Source organism: Chlorocebus sabaeus, chromosome 2 (genome assembly GCF_047675955.1).
Source record: "Chlorocebus sabaeus isolate Y175 chromosome 2, mChlSab1.0.hap1, whole genome shotgun sequence".
NCBI classification, from domain to species: Eukaryota; Metazoa; Chordata; class Mammalia; order Primates; family Cercopithecidae; genus Chlorocebus; species Chlorocebus sabaeus.
Genome location: NC_132905.1, coordinates 22,962,907 through 22,980,236, shown reverse-complemented (window position 1 = coordinate 22,980,236; position 17,330 = coordinate 22,962,907). Strand labels below are relative to the sequence as shown.

Genomic DNA, 17,330 nt, shown 5'->3' with positions numbered 1-17,330 from the left:
AAGAATGAGGAAACCGGCCGGGCGTGGTGGCTCAAGCCTGTAATCCCAGCACTTTGGGAGGCCGAGATAGGCAGATCACGAGGTCAGGAGATCGAGACCATCCTGGCTAACACGGTGAAACCCCGTCTCTACTAAAAAGTACAAAAAACTAGCTGGGCGAGGTGGCGGGCGTCTGCAGTCCCAGCTACTCAGGAGGCTGAGGCAGGAGAATGGCGTAAACCTGGGAGGCGGAGCTTGCAGTGAGCTGAGATCCGGCCACTGCATCCCAGCCTGGGTGACAGAGCGAGACTCTGTCTCAGGAAAAAAAAAAAAAAAAGAATGAGGAAACTAGGCTGCCCTCCTTTCGGTATTGACTCTGGGAGAGCCCAGCTTGATCTTGGCCTCTTTGCTGCCTTCCTAGTTGATATTCGAGAAATCAAGGAGATTCGCCCAGGGAAGACCTCACGAGACTTTGATCGCTATCAAGAGGACCCCGCTTTCCGGCCAGACCAGTCACACTGCTTTGTCATTCTCTATGGAATGGAATTCCGTCTGAAGACGCTGAGCCTGCAAGGTGGGAGTCAAGGGGGTGGAGAAGGTAGGGGATAGTTAGGGGATTGCCTGCTCATTCCTGCCCAGTGGGAGGTATATGCCCTCGGTGCAGCTGATGATACCTTGCTCACAGCCACATCTGAGGATGAAGTGAACATGTGGATCAAGGGCTTAACTTGGCTGATGGAGGATACATTGCAGGCACCTACACCCCTGCAGATTGAGAGGTAAGAACCACTCCTGAAGGGGTTAGGGCTGGGAGCATTAGGGACCAGGGGGACAGGAACAGCAGTCCCTTTGTGTGCCCAGGCATCTCCCGGGCCTGGCCGTAGATGGAGAAGTGGCCCTCACCTCAGGCTTCTTTCTCCAGGTGGCTCCGGAAGCAGTTTTACTCAGTGGATCGGAATCGTGAGGATCGGTAAGTACTGAGCTGTGACTCTAGCCCAGCAGGGTGGGGATGGGCATCCAGAACCTTAGCCAGGCCTCTAAGTAGCTGCCTGGAGAGCCAGAGGACCCAGGGGACCTTAAGCGGGGCCAGGGCGGTGGGCAGCAGGTTCTGCCACATGTAGCTTTCTGCACAAAGTCCTCTGGTGGCCTTGGTGTGAGCTAGTGAGAGGAGCCAGCCACATGCTGTGTGCCCTGCCGCTATGGGCAGAGACTGGGTATGTAGAACTGCCTTTGGGTGTCCTGGAGGTGAGGGTGGCCAGTAGTGTGTGAAGGGTGCCCTGAGGCTTATGGCTCTGAGGCCTGGTGTGGCAGCCAGAGGGGCCAAGGAGAGAAGGGGGAGCAAAGACCAGATGGTGTGGGTGCTGCACCGTGGTGAGATCCTTTGACCTAAAAGAAATGGGAAGCCATGGAAGGGTTCTGAAGAGAGGAGTGATGTGACCTGATGGGTTACTCAGGATCACTCTGGCTGCTGTGTGGAGAGCTCAGTTAGCTGTTTCCACACTCCAGGTGAAAAATGAGAATGCTTGGATCATGATGGTAATGGTAGGAAGTGGCTGGATTTTGGCCATGTTGTATTTTGAAGATAGAGCCAGAAAGAATATCCTTAACAGATTGATTTTGGGGTTTGAGAGGCATTGAGGATAATAGTATGCTCTTTGGCTCGAGCAGCTGGAAAACAGAGTCGCCATTGACTGAGATGAAAAGATCATGGGACGAGCCCATTTGGAGGGAAGATCAGGGGTTCACTTTGAGGCTTGTTAAGTTTTCTGATGCCTGTTAGCTGTTCAGGGAGAGCTGTTGAGTAGGCAGGTGGTTAGACTGAGTTTAGGTACATACACAGTGGGGGCTGCAGATTTTAACTTGGGTGTATGTAGATAACACTGAAAGCCACAGGGCTGGGTGAGATCACCTAGGGGGCAAGCAGACCAAGAAAAGGGCAGGGTCCAGTGGCTGACCTCAGACCACCCCCATATTAGAGATTGGAGGGGTTGGGGACAAATAGTGCGGTAAGAGGAGAACCCCCAGAGTGCTGAGTTCTGGCAGCCCAAGGAAGAAGACAGTGGTGAAATCTGACCATTGACCCTTGGATTTAACATGGTGAGAAGAGCGGTATCAGCCAAGTGGTGAGGGGCTCACGGGAATGAGAGGGAGCAATATGACTCTTGCAAGGAGTTTTGCGGTGGCGGGGAGCAAAGAAGAGGGCAGTACTTGGAGAGCTAAGCAGGGGCAAGACACGTGTTTTTGGTGGAAGAAGTAACAGGCTGTTCGTATGCTGATGGGAAAGAGACCACAGAGGGCAAGGTTGGTGATGCAGGCAGTTGCAACCAGAAGGCCTCTGTTTCCTCACTGGAAAACAAGGACCCTGATAGCACCTACCTCCTGGGTGACTGAGGATCAGAGGAGGTGGCACCTGTACAGAGCCAGCCCTCCCTCTGCAGCGCTTGATCCACTCAGTGTGGCGCTCAGCCCCCTTGGGGAATTTTGGTGCCTCCTCCCAGGCCCTTGGGGCTCAGAGGAGGTGACCCCACCCTCCCCTCCCCTCCTTGACACCACCTTCCAGGAGAGAAAGCCCCCCTTCCTCCTTCTCGTCCATCCTGTTGCCAGGTCCAGCAGTGTCCCCAGCCTCACATCGTGGGCAGGACACCCCTGGAGAGCAGGGGCCTTGTTCTCTGAGCTTCTTTCCTGGAGCCAGGCCCTGTCTAGCCCCAGGAGGTGCCCAGTTGCCAGTCATTGTATTTGGTGGAGCATGCACCTCCTCCTCCCTCCCCTTCATGGGTTAGTGGGTTCTGAGGACCAAACTCCCAGCATCGCAGTGGGCAGCAGGTAGGGACCCGCTGCCGTGCTGCCCCCAGCAGGGAAGTTGTGAGTGAGCCCTGCCTTCTGTCTTGGATGGGCTGACTGCCACCTTGGCACAGGCCTGAGCAGTGCCGGTGGGAGGGGAGGCCTGGAGAGTGGTTTTTCTTCCTCCCATGCCTGACCCACTTTACTGAATCTGTTCACATCTTCCTTGCCAGAATTACAGGCTTGCTTTTTTTTTTTTTTTGCTCAGATGAGGAACTGAGGTCCAAAGAAAGGAAGGGACTAACCTTGGTCACCCCATGGGTTCTGATCCAGTCTCGCCCTCAGGACTCCAGGTTCCCAGAATAGTGTTGTTTACCTGTCCAGCCCCAGGTGGGCTCGACTCACAGGTCAGAGGTCATGAGAAGCTGGATGAGACCACTGGGGATGTCCCTGTTTTCTCAGTATATCAGCCAAGGACCTAAAGAACATGCTGTCCCAGGTCAACTACCGGGTCCCCAACATGCGCTTCCTCCGAGAGCGGCTGACGGTAAGTGCCCCCCAGGGCTGTCTGTAGTTGGGGGCAGGGGAAGCCAAGAGCCCTGCAGCTGGGGCCCTGACTGCCTGACTGGCACTCCCGCTCTATACCATGCAGGACCTGGAGCAGCGCAGCGGGGACATTACCTACGGGCAGTTTGCTCAGCTGTACCGCAGCCTCATGTACAGCGCCCAGAAGACGGTGCATGAGCCACCTGCCCTCCCTCAACCCCTGCCCCTGCTCCTCCACCCCACCCCCCAGCTCTGCCTGCCTCAGCCCTGCTGCCCTGCTTAGGGGCTTTTTGGTGCCATTTCTCCAGTTCTTCTCCTCTTGAGGCCTACCCCCATCTGCTGCTCTAGCCTGTCTTCTTACTAGCCCCTTTCCCACATGGCCTCCCAGGGGCTCTTGCCCTGACCAGGTTCTGTTTCCTGCAGATGGACCTCCCTTTCTTGGAAGCCAGTACTCTGAGGTTTGGTTTGGAGTGGGGAGGTGGGGTTTTCCCTGGGCCCCCTTCATCTCGCCACTGGGCGATTCCTGATCCAGGTGGGAGGCAGTGGGAGTAGGGAACCATGCTGGACCATTCTGGGAAGCTGTGCTGGCTGGGAGTTGGGTTCTGCCTTCCATGGGGCACCTTGTTTTCTGTTGACCATGCTAGCTAGCTTACCTTTTCTCCCTGCAGGGCTGGGGAGCGGCCGGAGCTTTGCCGAGTGTCCCTTCCTGAGTTCCAGCAGTTCCTTCTTGACTACCAGGGGGTATGGCTGGGCTGACATTGGCCCAGGCTGTCAGGTTGTTGGGGGGCTGGGCTCATCAATGACTGGAGGCTTCTCTCATTCCCTGCCCTCCCCACCCCATCAGGAGCTGTGGGCTGTTGATCGCCTCCAGGTGCAGGAGTTCATGCTCAGCTTCCTCCGAGACCCCTTGCGAGAGATCGAGGAGCCATACTTCTTCCTGGATGAGGTGAGTCCGACGTTTCACCCATTTTTTGTCAAGAGAATGGGTAGGGGTGACCAGAACCCCACCTGGGCTTCAGGAGCTAGACGCTTCTTAGGGATGCCACCTTGTTCCTACCTACTATGCATCTTGCCCACCCCTAGTTGGGACAGAGCACTCTCTCTGCTACCCCCAACCTACCATCTCGGGTTGGACCGGGCAGGGACTCACTTTCTCTTCCCTTCCACATGTTCCTGGACAGTTTGTCACCTTCCTGTTCTCCAAAGAGAATAGTGTGTGGAACTCACAGCTGGATGCAGTATGCCCGGACACCATGAACAACCCCCTTTCCCACTATTGGATCTCCTCCTCACACAACACGTGAGTGTGGCTCCTTCGGGCCCACCCAGCTTCTTCCCAGGAGGGCCTATCTGACCATACATGCCTCTCCTTGCCTATCCAGGTACCTGACCGGGGACCAGTTCTCTAGTGAGTCCTCCTTGGAAGCCTATGCTCGCTGCCTGCGGATGGGCTGTCGCTGCATTGAGTGTGCGTGGGGTCCGGGGCTGGGGGAGGGAAGATGGGAGGCCTGCCTGCTTGACCATGATGATGTTGCTCCCCAGTGGACTGCTGGGACGGCCCAGATGGGATGCCAGTTATTTACCATGGGCACACCCTTACCACCAAGATCAAGTTCTCAGATGTCCTGCAAACCATCAAGGAGCATGCCTTTGTGGCCTCAGAGTGAGTCAGAGGCTGGAGGACCCAGGGGTTAACTTGGCTCCAGCTCTCTCATTCTAGAGGGACAGAGGGCAGCAAGACTCCTGAATACCCTGTCCCCTCTCCCTCAGCCTTTCATCTTTGTCCTTCCTCTTGGCCTCTCCTCGTCACCTGCTTCCTGTTTGAGCTGTTGCTTCCCAAGTTACACTTTCTGTTTCCTACATGTTGAGCCAACTTTCTTTTTCATGGGTCCTTTAGACTGTACAACACATGCTCTTCTCATCTTCAGGAAACATGCCCTCTGCTTTCTTTAGGCCAGTGTCCTGCCAACTCCTTTGCCCTCACAGCCCAGGAGATTGTCTGTCTTCCCTATGTCCCATTCCTTCAATTCTGTTTACTGCTTGAACTGTGGTCACTGGTCTCCCTTAGCTCACCAGGGCTCTAACAGCTAACTTTGGAGGCTTCTCCTCTCTCCTGGCCTCTTTGGTGGCCTCATTTTTCTTGCACTGCTGAGCAGCCTCCATAATTGGACCAGCTTGGGACTGCATCAGTGGCCACCTTTTGGTTTCCACTGCTGCCACAGCTGTAGAACCCCCACTGCCCCACCAGTGGCTATGGCCTGGGATAGTTTTTATAGACAAGAAGTCCCCAGGCCCTTGGCTCCCAACACCTCACTGTGAGGGACTACTTAGACCCCAGAGAATTGCAGAATCTGTTTCACTGTGCTTGTCCCCCACCCTGCAGGTACCCAGTCATCCTGTCCATTGAGGACCACTGCAGCATTGCCCAGCAGAGGAACATGGCCCAGCACTTCAAGAAGGTGCTAGGGGACACACTCCTCACCAAGCCTGTGGAGATCTCCGCTGATGGGCTCCCCTCACCCAACCAGCTTAAGAGGAAGATCCTCATCAAGGTGGGGGTGGTGGGCTTATTGGGGAAGCCCCACACTTCTCAGTGCCTTGCCCAGGCCATGGCTTCAGCTATTGGGCCTACGCCTGGGTGAGGAGGTGGGGTGATGACTGGAGTCTGCATTGCCCTGCTCTGGTTGCCTCTCCAGCACAAGAAGCTGGCTGAGGGCAGTGCCTACGAGGAGGTGCCTACATCCATGATGTACTCTGAGAACGACATCAGCAACTCCATCAAGAATGGCATCCTCTACCTGGAGGACCCTGTGAACCATGTGAGGACTGGGCCGGGCTGGGGGTGGTGGGCCAGTGGGTGTGAGGACCCTGGCTCACAAGTCCCTCTTTGGTCCGTTCCAGGAATGGTATCCCCACTACTTCGTTCTGACCAGCAGCAAGATCTACTACTCTGAGGAGACCAGCAGTGACCAGGGCAACGAGGATGAGGAGGAGCCCAAGGAGGTGAGGAACCAGCTCAGGTCTGGGGCTGGGCCAGGTCAGGCCTGGGCCAGGGTCCCAGTGTCTTTGCTGTTGCCTTCCCCTGACAGGTCAGCAGCAGCACAGAGCTGCACTCCAATGAGAAGTGGTTCCATGGGAAGCTAGGGGCAGGGCGTGATGGGCGGCACATCGCTGAGCGCCTGCTCACTGAGTACTGCATCGAGACCGGGGCCCCTGATGGCTCCTTCCTCGTGCGAGAGAGTGAGACCTTCGTGGGCGACTACACGCTCTCTTTCTGGTAACACTTCCCATGCAGATGCACATGTTCAGTCAGCGTGTGTACACAGACATGACATCACCCAGAGATAATCAGTTAACATATGAGTCTTTGATCCAGGACAATAATTATGCTTTACATGGAACATAAATTTCTCTCTCTCTCTCTCTCTGTCACCCCCCGCCATACCCCTCCCTTTTTGGTTCATTTGAAGCCTTTCAGTGCAACTGCCCACACCTGAGCTCCTCAGGAGATTGGCCTCCCTCCTTGAGGCTTGGTGCCTCATTTGAGGTGGAACTTGGTCTTTGGGGCCCTGGCCTATTTCTCCCAGCCTCCCTCACGTTGTGTCTTCCACAGGCGGAACGGGAAAGTCCAGCACTGCCGTATCCACTCACGGCAAGATGCTGGGACCCCCAAGTTCTTCTTGACAGACAACCTCGTCTTTGACTCCCTCTATGACCTCATCACACACTACCAGCAGGTGCCCCTGCGCTGCAATGAGTTTGAGATGCGACTTTCAGAGCCTGTCCCACAGACCAATGCCCATGAGAGCAAAGAGTGAGGGAGGGACCTGGGGGTGGGCAGGGCAGGGCAGGGCAATGGATGGTGCTGGCTGGGCCTGACTCTGCCTGTCCTCAGGTGGTACCACGCGAGCCTGACCAGAGCACAGGCTGAGCACATGCTGATGCGTGTCCCTCGTGATGGGGCCTTCCTGGTGCGGAAGCGGAATGAGCCCAACTCATATGCCATCTCTTTCCGGTGAGGGGTGTGGCCCTGGGTTGTGGGGCCTTGCTTGGGTCTGAACTGCCCTGCCGTGTGTGACTGTTTTGTCCTTGTGAAGGGCTGAAGGCAAGATCAAGCATTGCCGTGTCCAGCAAGAGGGCCAGACTGTGATGCTAGGGAACTCGGAGTTCGACAGCCTTGTTGACCTCATCAGCTACTATGAGAAGCACCCGCTATACCGCAAGATGAAGCTGCGCTATCCAATCAATGAGGAGGCGCTGGAGAAGATTGGCACAGCTGTGAGGGGCTGTGGTAGACGGGGCATGGCAGGGGAGGCAGGAGAGACCCAGAATCTTAGCAGTCACTGGATAATCTGGATATGTGTAACAGCAAGGCCTGGGGTGTTGTAGGAGTTCATAGGAAGGCCCCTGAGTCCAGCTGGGAGCCAGTGTGGGTACCAGGAGGGTGTCTGGAGGAGGGGACACCTGAGCAGTGTCCACAAGGATGGGGACAGGCACATAAGCAGCGGGTTCCCCATGAGTCAGGGTGAGGAGTGAGGAGGTTCTGGGGCTCACGCTGGGAGAGGTGCACACAGTGGAAGCTCATCAACCTGGGCTTGGCCTGGACTCTGTCCTAGGGCAGGTAGGAAGAGGCTACCCAAGAGTAGCTGTGGAGCCTCCTGGTGGATGGTATGGAGGGCAGAGCCACAGGAGGTGGGACCACTGAGGGAAAAAGTCGGGACTCATGGCAGCACAGCTGGTGATAAGGGCCCTGGACAGAAGAAAGGGGTCTAGGACCAGGAGATCAGTTGAGAGACTTCTGTCCTCAGTAGACAGGGCTGGCTGGGGAGAGGCCTGTTGTCCACCGGCACCAGGGGCTCAGGTGATGGAGAGGAGTGGCCGGAGGAGTGTGGGGAGTGGAAAGGCTCTTCCTGACTTTGGGCTCAGCAGTGAACTGATGAGCCACTGAACTAAAGCACTGAATATGGGTAGTCTGTGAAGGGCCCACCTGCACATAGCTCAGAAACACTTGGGAGTTTGGGCATTTCGGACCTGAGAGATTTTAGAATCCTGGACTGGGCCTCACATAATAAAAATGTGAAGAAAAGAAAGGGTGAGACCTGGCCTGAGGCCTCTGAAGCCATCTCCACTGAGGTTGAAGGATCCCTGTGGACCAGGTGCTAGTGGTGGTGGCCGCCTTGGTGGCCTGATGAGGAAGGCCAGGTGGAAGTTTGCTGCACTGGGGGAAAGGGAAGCTGCTGCGGAAGCCAGTAGCTGCTTTCTACCTGTAGGCTCTGGGGCGTTAACATATCCCATTGTGTCCTGTTTCCAGGAGCCTGACTACGGGGCCCTGTATGAGGGACGCAACCCTGGCTTCTATGTAGAGGCAAACCCTATGCCAACTTTCAAGGTACAGCTCAGGCCTCTGGGCACAGGAAGCTGGGGAGGGTCCCCAGCTGCTCAGCTGCTTGGGGCTTCATTTCTGTGTTCTGGGCCATCTGTGGTCTTTATGGAGAAGTGGTGGTTGTGGTTTTCCGAGGCCCAAGAGGTTGTGAGAGATGTGTGGTTGGTGAGCGACCGCAGGTCTTCCAGGGCCAACCCACTCCCTAGCCCCTACCCTTTAGGTCAGCAGTGACCCTTTAAAACTCCTGTGGGTGACCCCCATTTCCTCCCTGGGCAGCAGCGGGGTAGGAGCTGGGAGGCACACTGGCCACTCATTCCCCAGCCTCATGGAGCTCTGTCACACAGGTTCTTTTTCGTTTTGCCTTTTTCTCTAAAAAGGCCTGGGCCCTGTTTTTCACCCCCTCCCCTCCACAGCCAGGGGATCTGGAAGGAGGTTTTTCTTTCCACTTCACAGATGAGTGGTGGGGTCCCATCCAGGCCCCATATGCTTCCAGGTCCCGGGGAGGCACTCAGGTCAACTGCAGACCCTGCATTCTTGGCCTGCCAGCCCTGACTCCTGGGAGCGGATTCAGGGTTCTCCCTGTGGCCCAGGGTGGGGCTTAAGGTTCCACCTGGGTCCTGAGGTACTTCACTGGCAGAGGCCCTGCCTCTCTGATCATATCTGTCCTGGAGCCTCCCTGCAGGGCAGTAACAAGAACTATAACTGGGGCCTGTTGATGGCAGTGTCATCTCCCACTGGCCTGACCCCAGGCTGGGAAGCCCAGGCACACGTGTGTGTGCACGTGAAGCCCCAGGTCAGCAGTGGCAGGGAGAGCCTTTCTGCTCTGACTGGTGCTTCTCACCTCTGCAGTGTGCAGTCAAAGCCCTCTTTGACTACAAGGCCCAGAGGGAGGATGAGCTGACCTTCACCAAGAGCGCCATCATCCAGAATGTGGAGAAGCAAGAGGGAGGCTGGTGAGCCAGTGGTGTGGTAGGCCCAGAGTCCAAGGACCCCATTGGAGCTGGGGCCCCAAAGACATGCATTTGTGATGTGCTTGTCTCCTGTGTGCACCAGCAGTGCCTGCCTCAGCCTGGCTTAGGCATGGGAGCCTCTACCGAAGGATACCCTCCTCATGGGAGTTTGGGGTGGTTGCTGGAGGTTAGCACCTTATGGCTCCCACAGGTGGCGAGGGGACTACGGAGGGAAGAAGCAGCTGTGGTTCCCATCAAACTACGTGGAAGAGATGGTCAACCCCGTGGCCCTGGAGCCAGAGAGGGAGGTAAGACCAGAACCACCTGAGGAACAGCATTCCCTATCCCCAGATTCTCCTTGGCATGCCCCCATCACACAGTCCCAAGCACGCACGTGCATGCACAGACCCCTGTCACATGGACTGGTCACACAGCCCATGTGGCCATGCTCGTAGTCTCCCATATACGTGTGCTATGTTTGACAGTCACAGGTGCACCCACAAGATGTATTTGTTCCATGTACACGGATATCCCCTCACACACGTGCAGTAGCCATGCTGACCATTGGTGGGCTTTGCTTCCCACAGCACTTGGACGAGAACAGCCCCCTAGGGGACTTGCTGCGGGGGGTCTTGGATGTGCCGGCTTGTCAGATTGGTGAGCTCCCATCCGTTTCTCTTGCCCACTGTTCCCTAGGGTGAGGTTCTTTGTATCTCTCTCCTGCTCCTAGGGAGGAAGCTGATGGCTGAACCCCAAAGGCTGCCCTCACTCCAAGTTCTCCCCATGCTCTGGACATCCCCTTAACACCCTGGGCTCCCTTTGTCACCCTCAGCTTTGACCCCTGCATGTTTACCCCATACCAGGCACTGGGGAACCCGTCAGAATCAGCAAGGATGATGCTCCTGGTTGGCTGACATCCCCAGGCCTAATGGGTTGCACCACAGGGATGTGACAAGGCTTGGAGATGGGGTGGAGAGGGAGACATGGCTTGAGGGAAGAAGCATGAGTCAGAGCTAAGTTGGAACACTGGCTCCACCACAACCAGCAGTGACTTGTTTAAGAGTTGCAGCATCGTCATCTGTAAAATGGGCCTGCAGAGCAGTCCTTCCCCTCATGGGGTGTGGGAAGGAGGAAATGGGATGAGATAGAACTCATTTGAGCCAGTGCCTGCGGTGTGAAGTGGGGTGGAGGGGGTGAGATGTCTATTCCCAGCTTTTATCTGCTCTCGCCCTCCCAGCCATCCGTCCTGAGGGCAAGAACAACCGGCTCTTCGTCTTCTCCATCAGCATGGCGTCGGTGGCCCACTGGTCCCTGGATGTTGCTGCCGACTCACAGGAGGAGCTGCAGGACTGGGTGAAAAAGATCCGTGAAGTGGCCCAGACCGCAGATGCCAGGGTGAGATCCTGCTGGAGCCTGGTGGGGGGCAGTGTGTGGGCCTGTCAGGCAGCTGAGACCTCCAGCTCCCAGCACAAGCCCCCTCAGAGCAGTGGGGCAGCCAATGGCCTATGCTAGATAGGCCACAGCCCCTGCCTTAGCTAGGGATGGAGAAGAAACAGACACATGAGATGCAATGTGGTGTGTTTAGGTCATGTTGAGTTTGAGATACTGATGGGCTGTTCAAGTGGGTCTGCTTAGTGGGCAGTTGGATACATAAGACCAGAGCTAAGAGGTGAAGTCCTGGGCTGGAAGCAGGAGTAGAGTGGGGGCTGAGGCATAGAAGGGATGAGGTGGTATCAAATAGGAAGAGAACTTGGGATGGATTGAGAAGCTGCATATGAGAAGGCATGGGCAAGGAAAGGAGCCCAGGAAAGGCAGGTCAGACAGACTGCAGGTCACTGGTGAGGGAGGGGGTCTGCTGTGTCGAGGGCTACAGAGGTAAAGACAGGCACGATAAGAACTTGTAAGTGCCCTTTGGATTCAGCAGCAGCAAATAGCCCTGGTGAGACTTTTGAGCTGCATCAGCAGCATGGCTGGGGTTGGATGGCAGTGGGCAGTGGGGAGTCTGGAATGGCAAAGGCAGAGCCTTTGTAGGGCCTGTCCTTGAGGGAGAGGACAGGTGGCTGGGGTTTGAGCAGGCTTTCATGCAGATAGCTGAAAGGAGCAAGCAGGGTGTAGGAGGAGATGGAGCCCAAGCTTAGCTGGTAGGACCAGCCTTCTGGGGAAGGGTGGCCTCTTCCACTGAGCCTAGGGGAACAGAGAAGTATTCTCAAGGGTTAGGGAATTCCTACTTGGTGGCCCTTTCACCAAGTGCATTTGGTAGATGGGTCTGTAGCTGCTTTGGAGAGGGCAACTGCAAGCCAAACAGAGAAGGGATAGGGGGCTTGCCAGGCTGTCCCCTAGAAGAAAAGGTGCTGGCATACCAGGTGGTTGAAGGACTGGATCCGGGGGTCTAGGCTGAAAAAGGAAGAGTCTGAATATAAGCCACTGAGGCCGGGTATGGTGTAATCCCAGCACTTTGGGAGGCCGAGGTAGGCCGATCACAAGGTCAGGAGTTTGGGACCAGCCTGACCAATATGGTGAAACCCTGTCTCTACTGAAGATACAAAAATTAGCCGGGCATGGTGGCGGGCACCTGTAATCCCAGCTACTCAGCAGGCTGAGGCAGGAGAATCGCTGGAACCCAGGAGGTGGAGGTGGCAGTGAGCCGAGATCATGCCACTGAACTCCAGCCTGGGCAACAGAGCAAGACTCCGTCTCAAAAAAAAAAAAAAAAAAAGCCACTGAAAGAAGAAAGTCCTGCAGGGGTGAGAGGATAGGATGGGGTGCTTATAAGTGGGCTTCTGTAGAGATTTGGCATGGAGATACACCATGAAGAGTGGATGGTTATATTGGAGTTGGGGGAGCTGAGGCAGTGAGGATCATCCTTAGGACACAGATGGAGACCAAGCCAGGGGCCTGCATCCCTAGTGCAGTCACAGGTGACACAGAAGAATCATTTTTACCCTGGGATGAGGCTGGGTAATGAATGGTCAGAAAGTGTCACTTGGGAGTGTGGCCAATTCCAGGATCCCTGGAAGGTCACTGGGAACATGGGTGGTGATGAGGAGTCTGTATCCCCCACCCCTCTAAGAAGGTTGGAGGGCAAACGTGTCCTCTGGGACAGAAAAGAGGAAAGATGATTCCAGGATGAGGCTGAGGACAGAGCTCCCTCATTTACTGTTGGGTGTGGTGTCTGGAAGGTACAGGAGAGGGTGGGAGATGGGCCCAGAGCACCTGCAGTGTGGGCATACCCAAGGTTGGCAGGGGCTTCCTTCTCCTGGGCAGGGCTGTAGCCTGGGGCTACAGGGCCTTGTGTGTGTCACCAGCTCACTGAAGGGAAGATAATGGAACGGAGGAAGAAGATCGCCCTGGAGCTCTCTGAACTTGTTGTCTACTGCCGGCCTGTTCCCTTCGATGAAGAGAGTAAGGGCCAGGGCCCAGGCGGGGTGTGCGTGTGCCTGCAGGGCCTGGTGGGTGCAAAAGGAGTATTTAGTTATCCCCCCAACACTTCCTGGGTGGGCGGGCTCTGTAAGTGTTCTCCCTGTTTGGCCCAGAGATTGGCACAGAACGTGCTTGCTACCGGGACATGTCATCCTTCCCGGAAACCAAGGCTGAGAAATACGTGAACAAGGCCAAAGGCAAGAAGTTCCTTCAGTACAATCGACTGCAGCTCTCCCGCATCTACCCCAAGGGCCAGCGACTGGATTCCTCCAACTACGATCCTTTGCCCATGTGGATCTGTGGTAGTCAGCTGGTGGCCCTCAACTTCCAGACCCCTGGTGAGGAGGTCCCCTGTGAGGAGGGTGGGGAGGGGTACTGTGGGGCAGCTGGACTGGAATACACCATAACCTGCCTCTTCCAGACAAGCCTATGCAGATGAACCAGGCTCTCTTCATGACGGGCAGGCACTGTGGCTACGTGCTGCAGCCAAGCACCATGCGGGATGAGGCCTTCGACCCCTTTGACAAGAGCAGCCTCCGTGGGCTGGAGCCATGTGCCATCTCTGTTGAGGTGGGTGCTGCTCATCTGGGCTTCAGGGTGGGAAAGGGGCTGCTTGCCGTTGGAGTCTGTTTATGTTGAGTTCCCCAAAAGTGGGCATTTTCAGGCATCAAGGTGGTCAGGGAGGATGGGGCCTGAGCAGAGTCTTTGAAGGGGTGAAGATAGCATGCACTTACTCTATCCATCTAGGACATGCAGAGCCATGGGGTGACTTGTTCTAATGAGATCTTTTTTTCCCCTAAGGGGAGGTCATTTAAAAGATTCCTGTGTTAAAATAGACACGGATTTAACATGAAGTGGATTGCAAAACTCACATGGAAATTTTGGCTAAAGCTCAGACTTCGAATAAACTATGGGCAGCAGCTGCTCTGGACAGCTTAGGGTCCCCGATGTCGTGAGAGACTCCATGGGCAGTGTCCCGGGGGCCCAGCAGAGGGCGCACTGCCTCCACTTCACAAATCCTGCCTGAGCCTCCACAGTCGGGGATTGGAGGGAGCAGGAAGGACAATCCCAGGCCCTTCTGTCTGCCTACAGGTGCTGGGTGCCCGACATTTGCCAAAGAATGGCCGAGGCATTGTGTGCCCTTTTGTGGAGATTGAGGTGGCTGGAGCTGAGTATGACAGCACCAAGCAGAAGACAGAGTTTGTGGGTCAGTCTGTCTTCCCATTCTCCTGGGGCACTGCAAGCCCCTCCCCACCAGTCATCCCATCCTCTCCCAGGGTGACCTGAAGCCTTTTGTCGTTGCCTTCATAGTGGACAATGGACTCAACCCTGTATGGCCAGCCAAGCCCTTCCACTTCCAGATCAGTAACCCTGAATTTGCCTTTCTGCGCTTTGTGGTGTATGAGGAAGACATGTTTAGTGACCAGAATTTCCTGGCTCAGGCTACTTTCCCGGTAAAAGGCCTGAAGACAGGTGAGGACCATTCCTGGAGGCAGTGCCCCTGCAGTCTTGCTGGCAGGGTGGGGTGGGCCGCTTGCTGTCCCTCGTGGGCTGAGGGCCAGGCTTTTCCTCCTCCTAGGATACAGAGCAGTGCCTTTGAAGAACAACTACAGTGAGGACCTGGAGTTGGCCTCCCTGCTGATCAAGATTGACATATTCCCTGCCAAGGTATCTGCAGCAGGGGTGGGCTGGCATGGGGTGGGTGGGAGGAGAGCCAGACAGCAGCCTCGTGAAGTGCAGAGGAGTCATTGACCCTCTTGTGCACCTGCCTTCGTTGAAGCAGGAGAATGGTGACCTCAGTCCCTTCAGTGGTACGTCCCTGCGGGAGCGGGGCTCAGATGCCTCAGGCCAGCTGTTTCACGGCCGAGCCCGGGAAGGCTCCTTTGAATCCCGCTACCAGCAGCCATTTGAGGACTTCCGCATCTCCCAGGAACATCTTGCAGACCATTTTGACAGTCGAGAACGAAGGTGAGAGAGATGGAGGGGTGCCAGAGCCAGGAAGGCAGTGGCTAGGTCCTGCTTCTTCAGTGTGTGTTTCTCCTGGGTAGAAAAGTTGTAATATTGTCTGGCTTTGGGCTGCCCGATTGGGCTACAAGGCCCTGCCTGCCAGTAAGGATACTCTTCTCTTCTGTCCAGGGCCCCAAGAAGGACTCGGGTCAATGGAGACAACCGCCTCTAGTTGTACCCTAGCCTCGTTGGAGAGCAGCAGGTGCTGTGCGCCTTGTAGAATGCCGCGAACTGGGTTCTTTGGAAGCAGCCCCCTGTGGTGGCCTTCTGGGTCTCACAGCCTGGAGCCTGGATTCCAGCAGTGAATGCTAGACAGAAACCAAGCCATTAATGAGATGTATTACTGTTTTGGGCCTCCATGTCCCAGCTCTGGATGAAGGCAAAAACTGTACTGTGTTTCGCATTAAGCACACACATCTGGCCCTGACTTCTGGAGATGGATCCTTCCATCTTGTGGGGCCAGGACCATGGCCGAAGCCCCTTGGAGAGAGAGGCTGCCTCAGCCAGTGGCACAGGAGACTCCAAGGAGCTACTGACATTCCTAAGAGTGGAGGAGGAGGAGGAGCCTTGCTGGGCCAGGGAAACAAAGTTTACATTGTCCTGTAGCTTTAAAACCACAGCTGGGCAGGGTGAGAGGCTAGATGCCCCTGCAGTTTGGCCCTGGAGCCAGGGTAGAGGAATGTAGGGCCTGCATGGAGAAGGGCTCTGCCCTGCCTGAGGAGGAGGACACAGCACAAGGGCACATTGCCCATGGCTGGGAACATGACCCAGCCTGAAAGATACAGGGGATCATGTTAAAAATAGCAGTATTATTTTTCTTCTCAATGGTATTGTAACTAAGTTATTTACTCCTCCTGCTCCTCACCCTTGTAGGGAAACCTTGGAGTAGAGCCTTGGAGAGGAGAGTGGCAGGTGGGCTGCCTGCTGTGTTAAGAGGGCTTAGTTTGTGATGTTAAAGCACTGTCAGGAATGGGGGGCGGGGGGTGGGGGGAAGAGAAAAAATAGCAGAGCCTATTTTGGTGAGGTTGTTTTTAAGTCAAAGACGACTCAATATGCTTTCCCTGAGGAATTAAAAAGCGATTGAGGAGTTGCCTGCCTCCTGGGTGGGTGGGGTACAGGCAGTTGGGTGCTGAATGAAGCTGCCATCCTTATTGCAGCTTCTAACTGGTAAAAAAGATCCAGGGATGGAGATGGGAAAGTTAAAAAGGCAGCCCGCACCTCAGGACAGAGGCCGAGGCCGGGGCCAGGCCCATGGGCGCAAAGGTGCCTCATAGCATAGCCAGCATTCAGCACACACAAACCTACTGCCCACATTTGGGCTCAGGGTTGGCCATTTGCTAGTTCTGCTGCCCTCTTAAGATCTGACTGCCAAATAAATCATCCTCATGTCCTTTTTCCTTTGACTTGTATGCTCTTTGGGGGGCTCAGGAAAGCCTGTTGCACGGGGACATGCTCAGTAGAAACAATCACTGGATGGTTCTGCAATAGAAGCAGGTGGGAAGTTTCTGGAACCTTCTCAGGTTAAGCAGCCCTTCCCTCCTTTGGGCTAACAGGAGTTGTGGGTCCACTCTCTCCTGCCCATCCTCTGAGGGTGTGTCTGAGCAGAGTACATCCTGCCTGGGTTCTTTGTGGCCAGCCAGCTTTGGTGGTGAGCCGGAAACAACCAGAGCCCCTTTCCAGTGCCACAGAAACCTTGCCTTCCAAAAATACTGCATTCAGTTAACACTGCCAGGTGCCATTCTGGTTGTCTCCAGGACTTGGCAGCTGAAATCTCTGTGCCCAGAACACAGTTGAAAGGCCCTTCTCTTCCTAAGGTTCTGTTTTCATAGTGGGCTGTGCTGGGATGGAACAAAAATGATGCCACACAAAAAATTTTAGATAGATCCAGTTCCATGGATGACATGAACATGCCAGTATCAAACAGCGATAGTGCTCAGGTTCTTGTGTGACTTTCTTCTTTCTTCTACAGCTTCACAGTCCCAGCTCATAGAGAGGAGGGTGGCTTTTTCCCATACACAAGAAGGTGGTGGGTGGGAATTCACCCCGGCCCTCACGATCCATGTTTCCTCTCTAGATGTTTATGGCCTGGAGAGGAAGGTTTCCTATCAGAGAAGGAAGAGGACTGTGTAGGCCCTTCTGTTAGGGCCCATCTGTGTTGGTTAGGACATCCTTGGCCTGTTGGTGTTGACCCTTTTAATTTTCATCAATACATATCTCTATTTGCTGAACAAGTGTCTTTCTGGAACACAACCTGGGGAACGGAC

General features: G+C 55.3%; 1 protein-coding gene across 2 annotated transcripts in view; it reads left to right on the top strand.

The window, feature by feature from the left end:
• The window catches only part of PLCG1 (phospholipase C gamma 1), a 38,981-nt gene extending 22,520 nt beyond the window's left edge, over window positions 1-16,461 (top strand). The window contains exons 3-33 of one of the 2 annotated variants that reach the window (XM_008017310.3): window positions 401-553; window positions 665-758; window positions 902-949; window positions 3,223-3,307; window positions 3,413-3,496; window positions 3,730-3,764; window positions 3,975-4,047; window positions 4,151-4,252; window positions 4,488-4,606; window positions 4,689-4,774; window positions 4,849-4,969; window positions 5,690-5,858; window positions 6,003-6,125; window positions 6,208-6,309; window positions 6,396-6,583; window positions 6,920-7,120; window positions 7,202-7,321; window positions 7,404-7,584; window positions 8,618-8,695; window positions 9,539-9,642; window positions 9,851-9,947; window positions 10,227-10,296; window positions 10,877-11,034; window positions 12,945-13,041; window positions 13,173-13,397; window positions 13,481-13,629; window positions 14,152-14,266; window positions 14,371-14,532; window positions 14,639-14,727; window positions 14,843-15,027; window positions 15,196-16,461. In XM_008017310.3, coding sequence (XP_008015501.1) covers window positions 401-553; window positions 665-758; window positions 902-949; window positions 3,223-3,307; window positions 3,413-3,496; window positions 3,730-3,764; window positions 3,975-4,047; window positions 4,151-4,252; window positions 4,488-4,606; window positions 4,689-4,774; window positions 4,849-4,969; window positions 5,690-5,858; window positions 6,003-6,125; window positions 6,208-6,309; window positions 6,396-6,583; window positions 6,920-7,120; window positions 7,202-7,321; window positions 7,404-7,584; window positions 8,618-8,695; window positions 9,539-9,642; window positions 9,851-9,947; window positions 10,227-10,296; window positions 10,877-11,034; window positions 12,945-13,041; window positions 13,173-13,397; window positions 13,481-13,629; window positions 14,152-14,266; window positions 14,371-14,532; window positions 14,639-14,727; window positions 14,843-15,027; window positions 15,196-15,238 — 3,656 coding nt within the window. In that variant the 3' untranslated portion in view covers window positions 15,239-16,461. Of the gene's footprint in view, window positions 1-400; window positions 554-664; window positions 759-901; window positions 950-3,222; window positions 3,308-3,412; window positions 3,497-3,729; window positions 3,765-3,974; window positions 4,048-4,150; window positions 4,253-4,487; window positions 4,607-4,688; window positions 4,775-4,848; window positions 4,970-5,689; window positions 5,859-6,002; window positions 6,126-6,207; window positions 6,310-6,395; window positions 6,584-6,919; window positions 7,121-7,201; window positions 7,322-7,403; window positions 7,585-8,617; window positions 8,696-9,538; window positions 9,643-9,850; window positions 9,948-10,226; window positions 10,297-10,876; window positions 11,035-12,944; window positions 13,042-13,172; window positions 13,398-13,480; window positions 13,630-14,151; window positions 14,267-14,370; window positions 14,533-14,638; window positions 14,728-14,839; window positions 15,028-15,195 lie in introns of both variants that reach the window. The other variant, XM_008017300.3, reaches the window with a different exon arrangement.
• The last annotated feature ends 869 nt before the right edge of the window (window positions 16,462-17,330 follow it).